This window comes from Calonectris borealis, chromosome 1 (assembly GCF_964195595.1).
Source record: "Calonectris borealis chromosome 1, bCalBor7.hap1.2, whole genome shotgun sequence".
Classification (NCBI taxonomy): Eukaryota; Metazoa; Chordata; class Aves; order Procellariiformes; family Procellariidae; genus Calonectris; species Calonectris borealis.
The window spans coordinates 182428144-182444410 of record NC_134312.1 but is presented as its reverse complement, the minus strand read 5'-3'; the positions used below and the strand labels follow the sequence as shown (position 1 = coordinate 182444410).

Sequence of the window (16267 nt, the reverse complement as noted above, 5' to 3'; positions counted from 1 at the left end):
ATCTGAATATATGACTCATGCTTTATTTTAAAAGGCAGTATAAATTTAACTCCCAAAGTCTGTAAGATTTGGGTGAATAGAAATCAACAAATTAACCTGCAACACCCTTGTGTTTCTCAACACTGAATCTTCCCACGGCGCATTTTAAAAAATAACATTATAAACAACATTCCAAAATTTGACTCCTACTTGAAAGAGTATCCCTCCTCCTTTTTATTGTAATGAGTTGTTCAATACAGAAAAATAAGTAATTTTATTTTTACTTGTAGCAGAGGTTTGTGAAAAAAATTTGCTTACTTGCAGCTGAACTGAGTTATCCTGAAGACCTTCTACAATAGGAGAGAATCTATCAACATTCCTTTCCTCTGCTGCTACTGTTACAGCTTCCAAAATTTTTTCAAGGCTGTAAGAAAAGAAAAGCATTTCACTTAGGAGAGATATTTAACATTGCTGTTCTTTTGTTATCTGAAGAGCCATGTTGTCAAAGTATTCACCTGCCTCAAATTCCTGCATACAAAGTTAGGAGGTTTAAGCATTACTTGTTTCCTTTGGAGACTTTTGTGGCCAAAGAATGACTTACTGGATTACAATGGTTAAGATACCTCAAAAGTAATGCTAAAAAATCTTAAGCAAAAGAATGGCTGCATAACTACTTCCATCTAACCAGTACGTCCACATATCAAAAAGAAAACTCTTATTGATATGACCATAATAAAAATCACAGACAAAGGTATTCTGAAAACTGACAATATAGTACAGATATTACTTTCAAACCTAAGTTGAAAATTTGAGCATTTCATTCAGGTATAACTATAATTTTGGATATCGTAAAATTATCTTACTATTTCTGGCTAAATACAGTACTTACATGTTTTCCTCTCCAACAATGCACATTGCAGAAAGGAGTTTAACTATATCCGTCATCATGTTAGTTTGCTTGGGATCAATTGCTTTGATCAGCAACAGAAGGCTTCTCTCTTCTCCCAAAATTCTTTCCAATCCATACTAAACAACAGAAAAACAGTTGTAAGGAGAGTTGGAGGGAATCCAAATGACTGTATCGAATACCTAGTCAAAGACAGTAACAGTTCCCTCAAATATATATTTAAAATTATATTTAAGTCCGTCAAATTCTTAATTAAAAAAATTAAGTGAGAGAAAAGTCCAAAATGGGTCACTTATTCTGTAACAAGGGTATATATCAGCATCAAAAGTTCACACTACTCTCCGAGTATACTTCCACAGAGAGGAAGTGGCAGCAGAAGGAACTTCAAACCACACCTGACCAACACACCGCTTCTCCAAGTTGCACAGGCTTATACCCACTGATCGTATACATTATCTGATCAAACTGTCGTAATTTAGATTTCCAGATTAAAAAAAATCCCATACCTTGTTATTCATGAAAGCTCTCAAACACTGTATAACCTTATGCTGACTCTTCTTCACAACTTTGTCCTGGCTGAATAAATAAAAAATATAGTGTAATTAAATGCTGGTTACATATTGAGAAAAGCTGGCAATTTTACATTAAATCATCCTTACTTTTTTGTCTCAACCAATCTTTCCAAAACATCCAACAGCAGCCCCAGGCCTTCTCGGCCAAAGTTTTCAACCCAGCTAGGGAGAAAGAAAAAAGACATTAAAAAAATTGACATTTCAAAGAGTAATTACAATGAATAAGAATTGTCAACATAAATAAAAGCAGTATAACTGGATCATTTTAAACCCCAAAATCGACTCTTCACTCAATAGAAGATCAAGAGGCATTGCATTCACTCCTTGATGCAATTAGATAACCTTAAATTAAGAAAGATTAAAAAATTACAGTAGCCATTGAATTTAGTAACTTTAATTTTTAAATTAGCAATTATACATTCTTTGGCACAGAACTGTAATTAAAAAACCCTTGCAAAGGAAGGGAAGAAAAAACAACAATTTCTACTACACATTGTTCCAGGGTCTCCTGGAAAGGTCAGAATCTAACCGTAAATGGCAGAGAAGGAAGGAAAAGCCTAAAAAAATTGCAGAAGTGGCTCCCTGAGATATTAATCCATACGAATATCTCCAAGTGAACACCACAAAAATTTAAAATTTCAGCTATTGCCAAAGCTATCTTTTGGTGAGGTTAAACCTGGGCATGTTGTTTCTACATGAAACAACTGCTTCATAGTCCTGTTTACTATTGCTCAAAACCCCTTGATGTCAAATACAAGTAACTGCATGACTGACAGCAGTACTGCAGCCGTCCCTTTGATAGTAGCTGTTGGTCTTGCTGAAACTATGATGTTTAATCAATTACCTAACCCTGCAGTTCATGGACAACACTGTCATTCATAGTCACAACAGAAGGAATATTTTGCTCGTTAGACTTCATTGTCTGTGTAAGGCACAGATATTTTAAAGTTCAAATTTCTATCAAAATCTCACTGGAGGAAGGATAAGCTGGCTGCAGAGGCAACAAAAATACATATACAAGCAGAGAAACTGTAGAGATTATGTCCTCAGGAAACTCCTTTTATAAAGAGTGAAGTTAGAATATTCAATTATGGAATGAATTCCCAAGTACTCGAATACTATTCTCTTTCCATAAGAGGCAGGAATATTTCCTGACACTTTTAGTCAACTTTCCATACTACTGCCATAAGACAAGTCCTTGGATTTCTTATTATTGTCTTTGGCCAAGGACACAGAAAATTATTTCTTAATGGGTATCTCTTCCATACTTTTTCTACTTTTAAATTAGCGTATTACTTCTATCTATTAACGGATTACAAAACCATCTCCATTTAAAACAGATATAGTTAGCATGATGAAGATGCTACTTTTCATCATCTTCATCATCAAAGCACAGATTCTGTTGTGGGTGTAGTACCAATAGTTTCTGTGCATTTTTTAAATTATTACTTTAAAAAAGCTTAAGCTGAGAAAATCCCTTGTCATATTTGACATTAACAAAATAAAGTCTTTTACATAAAAAGGAAGCATCCATTCTGCAACATCAGAAGTTCAACATCAAGACGTTGATCAGAATTAGTAAAAATACAATGTTCACGTTATTTGCATTATATCCCCTCCATTGTTTTCTTTGTTTTGTCTATCTACACACCATTGCACATATTGGGTAAAATTTATCACCACATTTGAATAGTAACCAGAATATTTACGTACTCCTATAATGGTGGGACCTTACTTGTGACAAATAATAAGCTATCCTGTTGGAAATAACACAAGGGATATGCAATAGCTCTTTTGAAATACACAGTACTTCCAATCCCATCATAGGACGGGATTAAACAGTTCTTTGTATCTGCTAGATACAGAACTGTAACGGACTTAAAATTATAGGAAGAGAGAACCAGATAAGATGCTTTTAAATATTTTTCCCTTAAAAGTAAATATATATGAAAATAGATTTTCTCCTTTCCGGATGGGTGTTTCGTTCTGAAACAGATTAGGCAAATAACTGTCAATTATTTTTGGTATAACTGGCCATATCTGACGTAAAGATGATCCTGTTAGACATTTCTTAGCACATTTTGTATTGGACAGAATTGTGCGCAGCCACTTTATCATACATCCAGCAGCTGAGGATGCTGAGAACTACCAAGTGCCAAAAATACTGTTACATTATCACTGCCCTTTCCTCTTCTTCCACAAAAGAACAAAGATTAGTTACCCTATCCAGAGCAAACACTCAGCTTTTTGTCATTCTGAAAAACTACCAAACTATCAGTGCCCCTATTTTCAGTTTATTAAAAACATCTTCTTAATGAAAAGAACTAAATCTGTTGCAACTATTATGCAAAAGGAGAAGAAATAGTTGTAGATAACTAATTATCTGCAATACTATGTACAGCTAGATCACTGAACCACTTTTGATGAATTGTGTTGGCAGCTGTGACGTAAAAACACCCCATTTATTTACCTGAAGAATAATGACCAAGATCGGTGGATACATTTTCCTTTTGAGGCTTTCTTTTTATACTGATGGAAGATAAATACTACTTTTTGCAGTAAGCCATAGATTTCAATACATTTTTCTAAGTACCAGAAAACTACTCAATATCACTTGATTCAGATTTTCTCTGTGAACTAAAAATACATTTTACAAAAACAACTAATTGAAAACAATGTTGTAGAACCAGTTCTTGCATTAGAAACCGAAATGTCAACAAGATTAAAAAGTAAAGTTGATTAAAGTGTAGTAATTAGAAAAACAGCAAAAAAACCCTAAATTATATATTGTCAAAAAGATGACAGCCCACAAACGTGAAGATTGTCAGGCTAGATCCAATCTAAATTTAATTCTCATCCTGTTAAAAAAGCATAAATTTATTCCTAGGTATTATATATGCACAAAATAAAATCCTAAAGTTTCATCAGTTATTTCTCATTGTCCATATCATATGAAGCAGGAGTTAAAAATAATCATGGATTTATAGCAGCTGGACTGGAGTTCAGTATTTATGTGTCAAAGCAAGTTCTCACTCAAAGACCTGGCTGCTGATAGGAAAATCAAGGTCACCAATATTTGCATCCAATGAATATCAACTGTTGTTACTCACTAGAAACAAGGGGACATGGTTTAAAAATGTTTACTTGACAAATTTTTAGCATGAAGAACGGTGTGCCGCTGCTACATTTTTGTTATTTTTGTATATAAGCCCTACGGAAGAACTTAGTTTTTTCCTAAGGCTACTTTTAAATGCTCTGTTTAAGCCTAGTGAGGTCTGTCTTAACAGTCTTTTTCAGCACCACTCAATGTACCAGAACCTGTTTCAGAACCCCTATGCTCTATTGGTTGTGATCCTTCTTTTGATTTGTAGACTAAAATGCATTCGTGGACAAGTAGTAGAGTTTTTTGGTTTTTTTTTTTTATGAAACTGCTGCCTACTTAAATACCTCTTCTCTAATGTTTTTGCAAGCCACAGTCACTGTCCTTCCAATTCAAACCTCTCAAATTCAGACCTATTCTTAGGCCATACATCCATTAACTCATTATTGAGTTTCACTCCAATCCAAGCATTACAGTTCTTTTATGTTGTCTCTTACATTCTGCTTAATGTTTCAAATTTAAGTTAAATTTTAACAAATTATGGTCAAGTTAGGACTTAGATTCAACTGTCAAATTTTCTACCTACCATCGTTTATATTCGACTGAACAAAGTTAAAGCCAGTGTTGCAACCTAGAACTATTTGTACCAATAAGTTAAAGAAATGAATCTCTCAAAAGTATCAATGCAATACTTTGATATCAACAATGCAACATACCCTTCTAGCATACTTTGAAGGATTGCCATAAAATACACAAAGCTTATGAAAATGAAAATATTTGTTTTTCCATTTCTCCATGCACAAAAGCACTTGCTCTTCTCCCTGCACTCATAACATGCCTACAGATTTCTAATTCTTTCCTCACTCAAAGTGAAACATTTGTGGAAAACCTACCTAGTCCAAAATTTCATAATATCTAGTTGCTGTAAAAATTCTAAGTTTCTGTACTTTGTTCTTCCAGATAATATTGATCACCAGACTTTTGGTATTGATCAGATGCTCTATTACAACACCATAGTCCAATTCAACTTGCATTCTTTATCAAACATCTCAAGCATAGACCAACACCATTCTCTCATAGCTGCCCTCCACATTCCTTATTCTGATACCGTTGCTCCATCTTCCTCACCCCTTCATGTCCTATCACATTGTACTGTGCCGTCAGGCAGAACTAGCACCTCACCAAGATCGTGGTTTTTGGTTTGGTTTGGTTTTTTGGGGGAGGGGGATTAACTTTTCTCTTGGTGTGTGGGAAAGGGCCAGCAAAGAGGATCACATACAAAAAGATGAAACTATCCAGTCATAGCAAGAACAGAGAGGAGAGATTGTTTTAAACTTAAGTTGTCACACAATTCATACATTTTGTGCTTCTATTTCCAGATGCATACTAACAAGCAAAGTTTTCTTTGTTAAATCAATGTAAATAAAAAAAAAATCTCTGGGGTTGTGGGTTGTTGGTTTTGTTTTCTGTTTTTTTGTTTGGTTTTTTTTTTTTTAAATAAAGTGAAGGAAGCAATACTCTATCAAAAAGTAGCTTCACATTCATGGAGTATATCTTCTGTAAAACCCTCTGTTAGAAGAACTCAGGTTAATGTAAAGCATGTTTCTTCCATGTGAACCATTACGTATTCTAAATAAGACAATCCAATTCAAAAACAAATTAATAGAAAGAAAGAAGCAAACACCCATACAGAAGACCTACATCAACAACTCTGCCAAGCCAGATGCAGAAAGAAGAAAGTTGTCTAATCCTTTTTAATCACATCCCATTATAAGCATCCCCAACATTTCATTTGCATTACTTTGAACTAAACCCAAACCTGTTTCCCAAAATCATGTGTTCAACCGTTGGCTTAAATAGGAATTCTAAAACAAAAGGTTGTAAATAGAGTAGAATAGAAAAAAATATAATTTAATAAAATAAAGCCAGCATACACAAATCAAGTCACATGGATCAAATCAAAATTAAATGTAAAGACTGATATCAGTGTTAGAGTTATGATTACTGAAGAGTTAGCCTTTTTTAAAAAAAGCATAGGTAAACTAATGTTGTGCTCTCTTCTGTATAGCTAAACCCCACAGATACAGCAAAAACTACTAGAAGGCAGCAAGGAAGAAAGCCTAAAGCACACTGGACAGAAGGAGGAGCACACAATTAAAAATATATATGTTTTCTGGCTAACAAATTTACACCAAGGTGTCTATCTCCCATTATTTTTCACCCTGACAAAGTTAGTTAAAAGATTAAAGAGTTAAGAGAACATTTCAAAAATAAAAATGAAAAAAGCTTTTGACTATTTAGCACTAGAAAACAAAGCAAACTGCTCTGCACTACACTTGTTTTACATTCTGTTAGCATTACCTTCTACAGATCAGTGAAATCTACTGAAAAATAGATTTACAAAAGATACATAATGAATGAAAAAAAAGAAAAAAGGTACAATCATTCGCTAACACATACACATTCATTAACTGAAAAACCTTGAAACATGCACATCTACAGATCAATTAATTTTAATCCATTAAGAAATAAAAATATGATTTATCTTTGCAATATGTGTTAATGATGTTACCTGACAGGATTACTCGTCAAGGACACACGGAGAGATTCTAAGCAAGTGGCTAGTCTTTCATCTGTTGACCCAGATTTTAATTCCTGAATAAACTCTTGGGGTGAAATCTTCCGACTGTTCTTGAGACTTCCCTGAAATACAGAAAATACATTCATTTTTTTATTTGGCACATGTAAAACTTGAATAGATTATTAATGGCTAACCTTCATTTTTGTTCCTTGAAAAAACAAGGAAAAAAAAAAGATATCGTTTAGTCCTAAACCTGTAACTGTTTGTTGTCCCTCTACTATATATTCTAAATGCTGACTAAATTTTTGTCACTTTATGAACAAATTTATAATCAGTAGTCAAAAGCAGCAGGCATCAAATGTAGAAATGTATCATGCACACTCGGTGAAATGCAATTTTTGTAATGAACGGATTCTGTTTTATGCATTGCAAACATCTTAATTTTCAATACTCAACAGAAGGAAAACACAACTCTGAGGTGTTCTGAAGAGATCACAGGGCACGTGTCCAGAAGGGTGACTGCAGTCATACGAGAATACAGAGGGAAGAAACGGCACACCAGAAGAGTACTCAGGATGCAGTAACTTGAGTTCTTGGAGATAATGTTGTAAAATGCTTTTCCCTTAAAGATCTTTCAGATGAGGAGTATATGAGACTGGGATTATAAAAACGACTAGCTTTGGCTCTAAGAGCTAAAGCAAAAGAACTTCAAAAATAAAAAAAAATTAAAAAAGAACAAAAACTTCTTTAGAACTACTGAAGTTCTAAAGATAAATCCCAGCTCCTCATTTGTTGTATTTGACATCTGTAAGAATGCAGTGCAACACAAATATGACTATTGATGCAATAACATAAGGATACTTATTCAACCTTCAGGTTTGGATTTTGCCTTGCTTTTTGGGTTAACAGTATGCATTGGTAATGCCAGGAACAGAACACCACCTCCTCAAAAAACATCTAGTTGCCAAACTTATTCCATAAACCATTTACGCTCCTCACTAAGATGGTATAATTTCTTGCACTTCCGTAAGGCAAGAAACCTCAGCTTCCCTATAGCTTTGACACAGCTATATCTAAAGAGGAATGAAAAAAATAACTGGAGAGAATCTCCAAGCCAAACGTAGAAGATCCTAAACAAAACAAAAAAGCATTCATAATGTTAAGAACTAAATATCAGACTTGATAAAACATGAAAGGTAAAAGATACTACACCATGAGTTGCCCAAAACACTAAAAATTCACTGGCTAAGAGGAATTGGCAAGAAGAGTTTCTGTCTGGTTATTCAAAAGCTTATATACTAAGCACATCCATCCTGTTACAATAATCCCCAAACTTTTTAAGACTAAACAATATATACCCCTGAGGCACAATCAGGGGAATTTGAGTTACAGATGTGATATAAGGAGGAAATTGTTACAACTGTGCTATATCAGGGGATCAGGGCCATGCCAGCATGCATATGCAGTGTAGAGTTCCCCATGCAATCCTGGATCTTCAAATCTGGTCTCTGCATAGATGAGATAATGGACTGACTACAAACAAGATGACCAAACTCCTAACAGCCTTCATGACAAAGTGTTTAACTAAATGTTGCTGGAGCTCTCTTGGAAATTTAAAAAATTCCCAGAAATGTTCCTGGCAGCTAGTGCATAGACTAGTTGATAACCACTACTTGTATGCCTAAGCGTATGGATTAATATCCTGGGTGGAGAATCTGTCACTTCCAGTGACTCCCCCCAGCAGTTCCTGCTGTAAACTTGACCAAGCTGGATATAACTAAGATACTTAAAAATAATCAGTAAAATTGCTTTCTTATGATGCAGAAACAGTCATATAGGACAGTCATATGGACAGGACATATAGTTAAGACGGTTAGAAAATATTTTGGAAGTAATTTAATATAATCAATAGCAACATGTGAAGTGGAAAGGTCACATGGGACAAGACCCCAGCCAGACTATAAGAATTCACTAGAATGACATTTCAGAGTCTCATCTGACCCATCTGAAGACAGTGTCACAAACAATGGAGACTCACATCAACATCCAGATAGTAACCAGCCATCCCGTTTCTGATTCAGTTCCCCACCTGAACATTATCCTATGCAAAAGATGCCAATAAACTGTGAATGTCTGTACAACATACCCACAGTACCAAGTACCACTTATTCATAGTTACGCCAAGGTTCTGCAACATAAAAAGAATATGATACATCTGCCAGTGCTTAAATCAAATGAGAGCTGCATTTGGTACCAATTGTGAAACTGATTATATTAGCTGTATTTCTGCATGGGAAAAGCTGCTTAAGTTCAAAATGCTCGAGTTAACTGAGAAACAGGAAATATCTTGAGGCATCAGTGCCTCTAGAAATTTAATTGCTCAACTGAAGAACAACTGGTCTGTGAGCAGATGCAGTATGAAGTCAGCATTAATTAATTCAGTTAAAACATTACAAGGGAGTAAGCTGCACAACAAAAACAAAATCTTGTGAAGAAAACTCACTTTAAAAATCCAGCTTGTGTGTGTTCAACATACAGAACAGCAAAACTTATGGTAGAGTAACATCATAGCAATGCTGCTTTTATTTCCACTTGAGTATTAACTCCATAACATGGAAATTGATTTTTAAAACTTTTCTGGGCTGGAACACCTTTGTAGGTGTTTATACAGCCCTTAAAAATGTGACACTGTTTCTAATCTCAAATAATCATAATACATACAAACAGCTACAAAAACACAGAAAACCCGACATAACAATCTCTAGCAACAAACAGAACCACACTGCTTTTGGTAGATGAGAATTCACACTCATATAATAGCCTTTAAAACACAACTGTTGTTCCCTTCTCCAACTGTTTCCTGATAAATAAGACATGACACCACAGCAGAAATTTAAGATTTCCAAGCCATGATGGTTTAAACAATATGCGATATACATCTCTAAGATAATGTTTTTAAGGGAAGAAATAAGGCTTCATCTAAACACTATATATTACAAGAAAACAAGAAAGTACTAGCAGAATATTGAAGTACTTGAGCAGAATTCTTCCAAGTACACAATTTTTGCTATTGTTCAAATTTCAGTAAGTACTACTAGTATCCCAAACGCCAAGACTGTTTATTCTTAGCAATTCTTCTACAGGGAGTCCCTGAACACGTTATAAAGAGTGATGGTAACAGCATACTTACAGACAAACATATACAGACATATATACAGAAGCACGCTTTCAGCCAACTGTTTAAGAAGTCTCTAAGCAAAGCAGAATGAAATGAATGAGTAATGGACAATGCATAACAGTAGAACTCTGGTTACTTTTAAGTAACTGAGTCCTGAAGTGATGGATTCTTTCTAAACACCTCATGCATACACAGAGGTAGGTCACAGTATTCTATACATAAATAATCACCTGAGCATAGCCCCACCAAACCCAGCATAATTTCTAAATGCATCAGCAACAGAGATGTGCTTTGTGAATATTGGAAAGTTGTGCATTTCTAAGAAACAGAAACCCTGATACTGAGGTCAATGATGAAGCTTTGACTAACTGTAGTGGAGTGCACTTTGATCACCAGAGGCTGCTTCGTTTTCAGTGATTCATTAGAGGCGCAGCCTCTGTTCTTCATTGTAATAGTTTTTATAATGGTAACTGCTTTAAATGAAACCTGCTCAGTACTCTGCATAGCAGTTGCAAATGAGGATATTTGTCCCAACACAATATAGCTTAGTACCTGTCTCCTTAAAGTTTGAGAAGTATGAACTATCAAAAGATGCTACTGCAGTATCACTCGTAGAAAGAGAGACCTGAGACGGGGTTAGTTGTACGTAGTATTCAGGAGCTATATGGCACTTCAACTCTTCTGGAAAAGCATGACATTCATCAAGTCAAGGTACACCAAAATTTAGCCAAGTATCCTGGGCATGCAGTGCACTATTCTCTCTACAGCGACAAGGCACTCGGACAGTCCGATGCACTCGAGACATGAAACAGCATTCCAGGAACAAAGAGTTTGTAAGCGTGAGGGAAGGAGTTTCCCATCCCAGTAGCACTAAGCTGAATTCGTCTGCAATACTACTGTATCAAACAGCTGAACCTATGCATCACAGAAACAGCTACTCCCAGTTATACAATGAATTCAGTAAAGACAAGAGTTTCCCTGCATGAATTAGTCTTCCGTGATCTCCCACAGCAGAAAGGGGAATAGATGGGCTGGCAGCGGAGTGGGGAACGGAAAGGAAAAAATGCTGTTGGGGACTTTATGAAAACATGCAAGACAACAGTGTGTGGGAACAAATTACTACCCTGGGGGAGGAAACAGACCTGTCCTCTTCAATAGAGTACCTTGTATAGCTGCTTTGGGCATACTGCAAGAAGCTGCATTGCAAAAAAACAAGTGTGGTGACAACCAAAGACAAAAAAAATATTTCTTGCAAATGGCACTCAGAAAGAAGGATCGATGAAATCTACTCTGTTATAGGCTTCAGTTCTTTTCAAGTATTAAGTGCGAGGAAGTAAAGAGCTAACATGAAAACCTTTCTCTCAAGACAGTCTTAATATCATCATCATCATCATGCTAAGATTCCAGCAATAGACGTGGATGCAGCAACCCTGCAAAGCCAGCCATGTCCTATTATCGCACTACTTTTTACATCAAAAAAATGAGGTCTTAGAATGCATGTGGAGGTTAGGGGTGTCAACGTCATATAAACCTTGACATGCTGTTGGGGGCTGAGAAACTTCAAGAATGTTGTGAGATTTACTAGTCTGAAGTTTCCTGATTTCCCATGAAATACCTCTAAAAAAGAAAAACAGACCTCCTAATCTTCTGGTACTAAGGAACTTTTATGCTATAGAAGAACTAGTAGCTTTGATAAGCTCATCTTAAATAAAACAATCTCCAGACAGTTCGGTCCTGCACTGGGCATCTACCTTCCTAAAAATGCTAGAATGTTACACTAATAAGGTACATCATTTAAAGTAGACAATAAGATAAATACTTCATTTAAATTACTCTATTTAATGTCTTCTTTTCTCAGTATTTAATTATAATTACATATGGGCAATTTTTACTGATATCTCTACATGCATGGAGCCATGAGAGTCAAAGAATCAAATATATGAATTCTAAAACAATCAAAAGGTCTGAGGACAATATTAGCACTGCAGCATTTAGCACTGGAGTCAGTTTCCACTTTGCAAAAACTAGAGTAGTTTTTCTTATGCCAACTTAATCCTTAAACTGACCAATACACAACTCCTTGCACTTCTCTAAAACAACCAGTAATTATCACAATAAGTAAAAAACGGACACTAATTGTGTTCATGTGCAACACTTTCGTTATCCACTATTACATAGCATCACAACACGAATACTGTACTCAAGTATGAAAAAGGCTAATCAGTTAAGGAATTCTTTTTAAACAGTGCCAGAAAAGAAAAAAGGTTCACATGAAACTTTTCCAAGAAGTTTTCTATCTCCATTAATAGCCATACCTTTACCAAAAAGAAATTCTGTTCTGTGTACAGAAGACACACCTCAAGTACAAGTGAGTATCTTTCATTGCAGCTTGTAAAATAATGAGATAGTGCCCTTGAAAAATGTTTGTGTCTCTGAGAAACATGTTAGTCAAAAGAATGTAACATGCATGCATCACTCTCTCTCTCCAATAGGAAATAATGTAAACATTAAGTCAATTTTGGTCAATTTTGGTGTACTTCAGAGAAATTTACTTACAGACTTCGAAGCAGTGCTAATATATTGCATCACCATTTCTTTTTTGGTATTAAAATCCTTTTCTCTCAATGGCATCTTCTTGTCTTCATTTAAATTCATATCTTCCTAGAATGGGAGGACAAAAAAGGAAAAAAAAAAAGACGTTTTAAATGTCATCCAACAACACAGTTGTTTAACTGTAAGAGACTGATTTAAAAAAAATTAAGACACAAAAATATGAACTTGAGCAACTGAAAGCTGTTATACAAACAACTTTTCTTAAGTTGGATGTTACTCAAAACCATAAAAGTCTTTATCCATCTTCCCTAGCAACTCAGACTGAAAAAACGGTCAACTATGCCAGGATAAACATGTGCATCACAACCATTACTACCATAATCTCTTCTTAGAAATCACCTACAGTTTCACACACACACACGCACTAAACTACAGAAAAGCGTTAATTAACACTTCCTAAAACATTTATAAATGTACTCAAACCGGTCTTGTAGAAAGATTTTTTTAATGATATATCCATTTGTTCTATAATTCTGTTCCTCAGTTCCAAATACTTAATCCTGGGCAGCCGAATCTGCTTTGCCCTTAGAGTAGTTCACAAAATGATATTCACCTTTGCAATAGGTAAGGTCCAAATTCTTGATGATTTGATCATTAAATCAACACCTTCAACTGTTACCAAAACCCTATCACAATTTATTCATTCCAACGTAAACCCAGAGGTCAAAATGAGCAGATGTGGAACCACATTTAAAGCCACAGAGCAGCTATTCATTGACATTTCTGACACAAGGACTTCTACTGTTCCAGTCTAGAAATGCTCTGACCATTGTAATCAGACCCACAGCTGTGAGAAATGACATCTCCTATCATGCTGGAGGTAAAAAAAAAATAATAAAAAACCAAGGCTTTAAGAAACAACTTAGGCACACACACATACGAGCACATACAGCATTACTATGGTCACCCAAGCTTAGCAAGAATTATTGCAGTTATTTTCAGCTGACACTCACAAGGTGAATCCCCACCAGCTTTGGCAGGAGCAATGCTACAAAACTAGTGGGTAACCATCTTGATATCAAAGCTATTTCACCTAGTCAGAAATCAAAGACAAACAGCAAGCAAACTCATAACTTTAGAATTTTAAGGGAGAAAAAACCCCTAAAGACCAAAATTTTACACTACATTGAAACTTAAGTTTCCTTGTCTTTCACTTGTTTTCATATTGAATAGGACAGAACCAAGCACAGTTCCTACAAACATTTAGAGCTTTGTATAAATCTGAGCTGTGAGAAGACATTGCAGAAAATGCTTGACCCCTTAAGTTGAACTTCATCAAAGTACAATTAGGGCAATTTTGTGTAGATTCTGGATTTTTCCCCCCACAAATGTTACTGTTTCCTTTCCTTAAGGACTAGAAGAAGTTCCTCACTTCAGTCTAGTATGCATTTAAATTATTACTTATTATTTATTGAAGTATTGTTAAATTAGTATTTTTATTACTTATTTGATACTATACAGTGTATTTATAGTATTAGATTTGTATGTTTGATACTATATACACACTATATTATTATTTTATTTTTTTAGTATCAAATAAGTACAGGGTGCATGTTGTAAAAAGTTCTTTCGTTCAAGCAATAATAATATAGTCTTTAGCCTCCTTAGCAGCTAACTCGCATATTGGTGTTACTTCCTACATCTGAAAGTAAATGCAAAACAACTTTGTCTAAACAAGCTGGAAAAAAGGAGGCCACACATACTTCAATCTTTTCTCATAGTTCTGTTCTTCAAAATAGTGCATTCTTTTGATCAAAAAATTCATAGAGACACTATTTGCTCACATCCAAACCAAAATTCTAGCAGTGCATAAGGACACACATATTCCTCAATATTTTGCAAGTTGCCTCATACTAATTCAAATGTCAGGGACATTATCTTGAAAGGATACGCTGCACTTTCTAGCTTTTCTTGGCTGAAAGCAAAACAAGAAACTACTATGATTTACTTAATGATGGGAAACCTGGTGTGATCCAAAAATGCTGCAGAGACTCAAATCTCCATACTAAAATAAATAAAAATAATTTAAAAAAAAACCACTAGGCTTAAATACACGTACATTAAAAAAACCATTGGGATCATATATTGCATGCAAAGAGATCATTTTCTTCCAAGACACATAAAAAAGTGGAAAACTTTTTGTGTGTGTATACACCATTTGGAAAAAAAGTGAAAGATATTTAAAGTTACCTGTCTCTATCAATGCTTACAAAAGTCACTGCAGCTTTTCTAAGATGAGAAAGAACACATAATCAACCACAAAAAGTAGTGTCTTTAGTATTTGAAAATCAAAAACCTGGAGTAATCATCTGCTCAAAGGCGGCCGTTAAGCACGCTGTTAAATGGTCAGGTGGACACCTAAAAATTTAAACTAGTCACACAACAAATCAATAGAAATATTTTCATTTATTGGTCAAGCATTTAGCAGTTAATTACATAACTAGCCAGGACTTTTACAATTCATCAATGTATTGTGACATCGATGTATGGTTTTGGACATAACGATTTGGGGAACTGCTAAAAGGCATTTAAAATAAGAACAGATAAAGAAGTTCTTTTCAATTTACTTCTTTAAATATTTTTCAATAACAAATTCTTTCAAAGCCAGCTAAATACTACAACTTTAAATTCTCAACAACGGCTCAAAAATCTTTATGCCTTATCTAAGACATTTCCTTAGCTTAAAAATTGGGGGTGGGGAGCGAGAGGGGGAGATCGAAATCAAGTCAGACTGCCAAAAATACTACAAAGTTAGTATTCCCTCTAGCCTTTAATTTGTTATTTTATCTTGTTACAGGTATTTCTCATTTTATGTAGTATTTCAGTTTAATTAATTACCTTCTATTAAATGCACAACAACATATTTATGACTATTCTTATTACCAGCCAACACACCTGTTGAGATACGCATATGACAACCCATACTACAAATTACTAAAATCAAGCCCAGCTTGACATTACCAGATAAATTTGGTTTTTTCTGCAAGTTCCAATAAATGTCTTTGGAACGCTGTGCCTCAGGATTCCTTTCCACAGGGATATAATTGTATAGCAATACTGGCTTCAAATGAAAATGCACTTTACATATATATTTAATAAGGGTAGCTGTATTTTATTTAATACTTAAATTGTATTTTTAAAACCTACATAAACAGAAATGTAAGAACACTGAAACCAAAGTATTCCATTTTAAGTTTCATAAAAATACATGGCTGGGTCTTTCTCAATGTTTTCTGAGAGTTATCACATCTTCAGTACCTTGCCTGCACTATGCCACAGGGTTTTTTTTATAATAATATTGAAATGCATGTATATCCTACCTAAGGGGAAGGAAAAC

The 16267-nt window shown here is 34.8% G+C and overlaps 1 protein-coding gene across 1 annotated transcript in view; it reads right to left on the bottom strand.

Moving 5' to 3' along the window:
* DIAPH3 (diaphanous related formin 3) overlaps positions 1–16267 on the bottom strand; it is a 247827-nt gene that overhangs the window by 204346 nt on the left and 27214 nt on the right. The window contains exons 4-9 of the mRNA XM_075139146.1: positions 12874–12978; positions 7131–7261; positions 1546–1620; positions 1393–1462; positions 869–1005; positions 298–403 (exon numbers count right to left, since the gene is read on the bottom strand). Coding sequence (XP_074995247.1) covers positions 298–403; positions 869–1005; positions 1393–1462; positions 1546–1620; positions 7131–7261; positions 12874–12978 — 624 coding nt within the window. The remainder of the gene's footprint in view (positions 1–297; positions 404–868; positions 1006–1392; positions 1463–1545; positions 1621–7130; positions 7262–12873; positions 12979–16267) is intronic.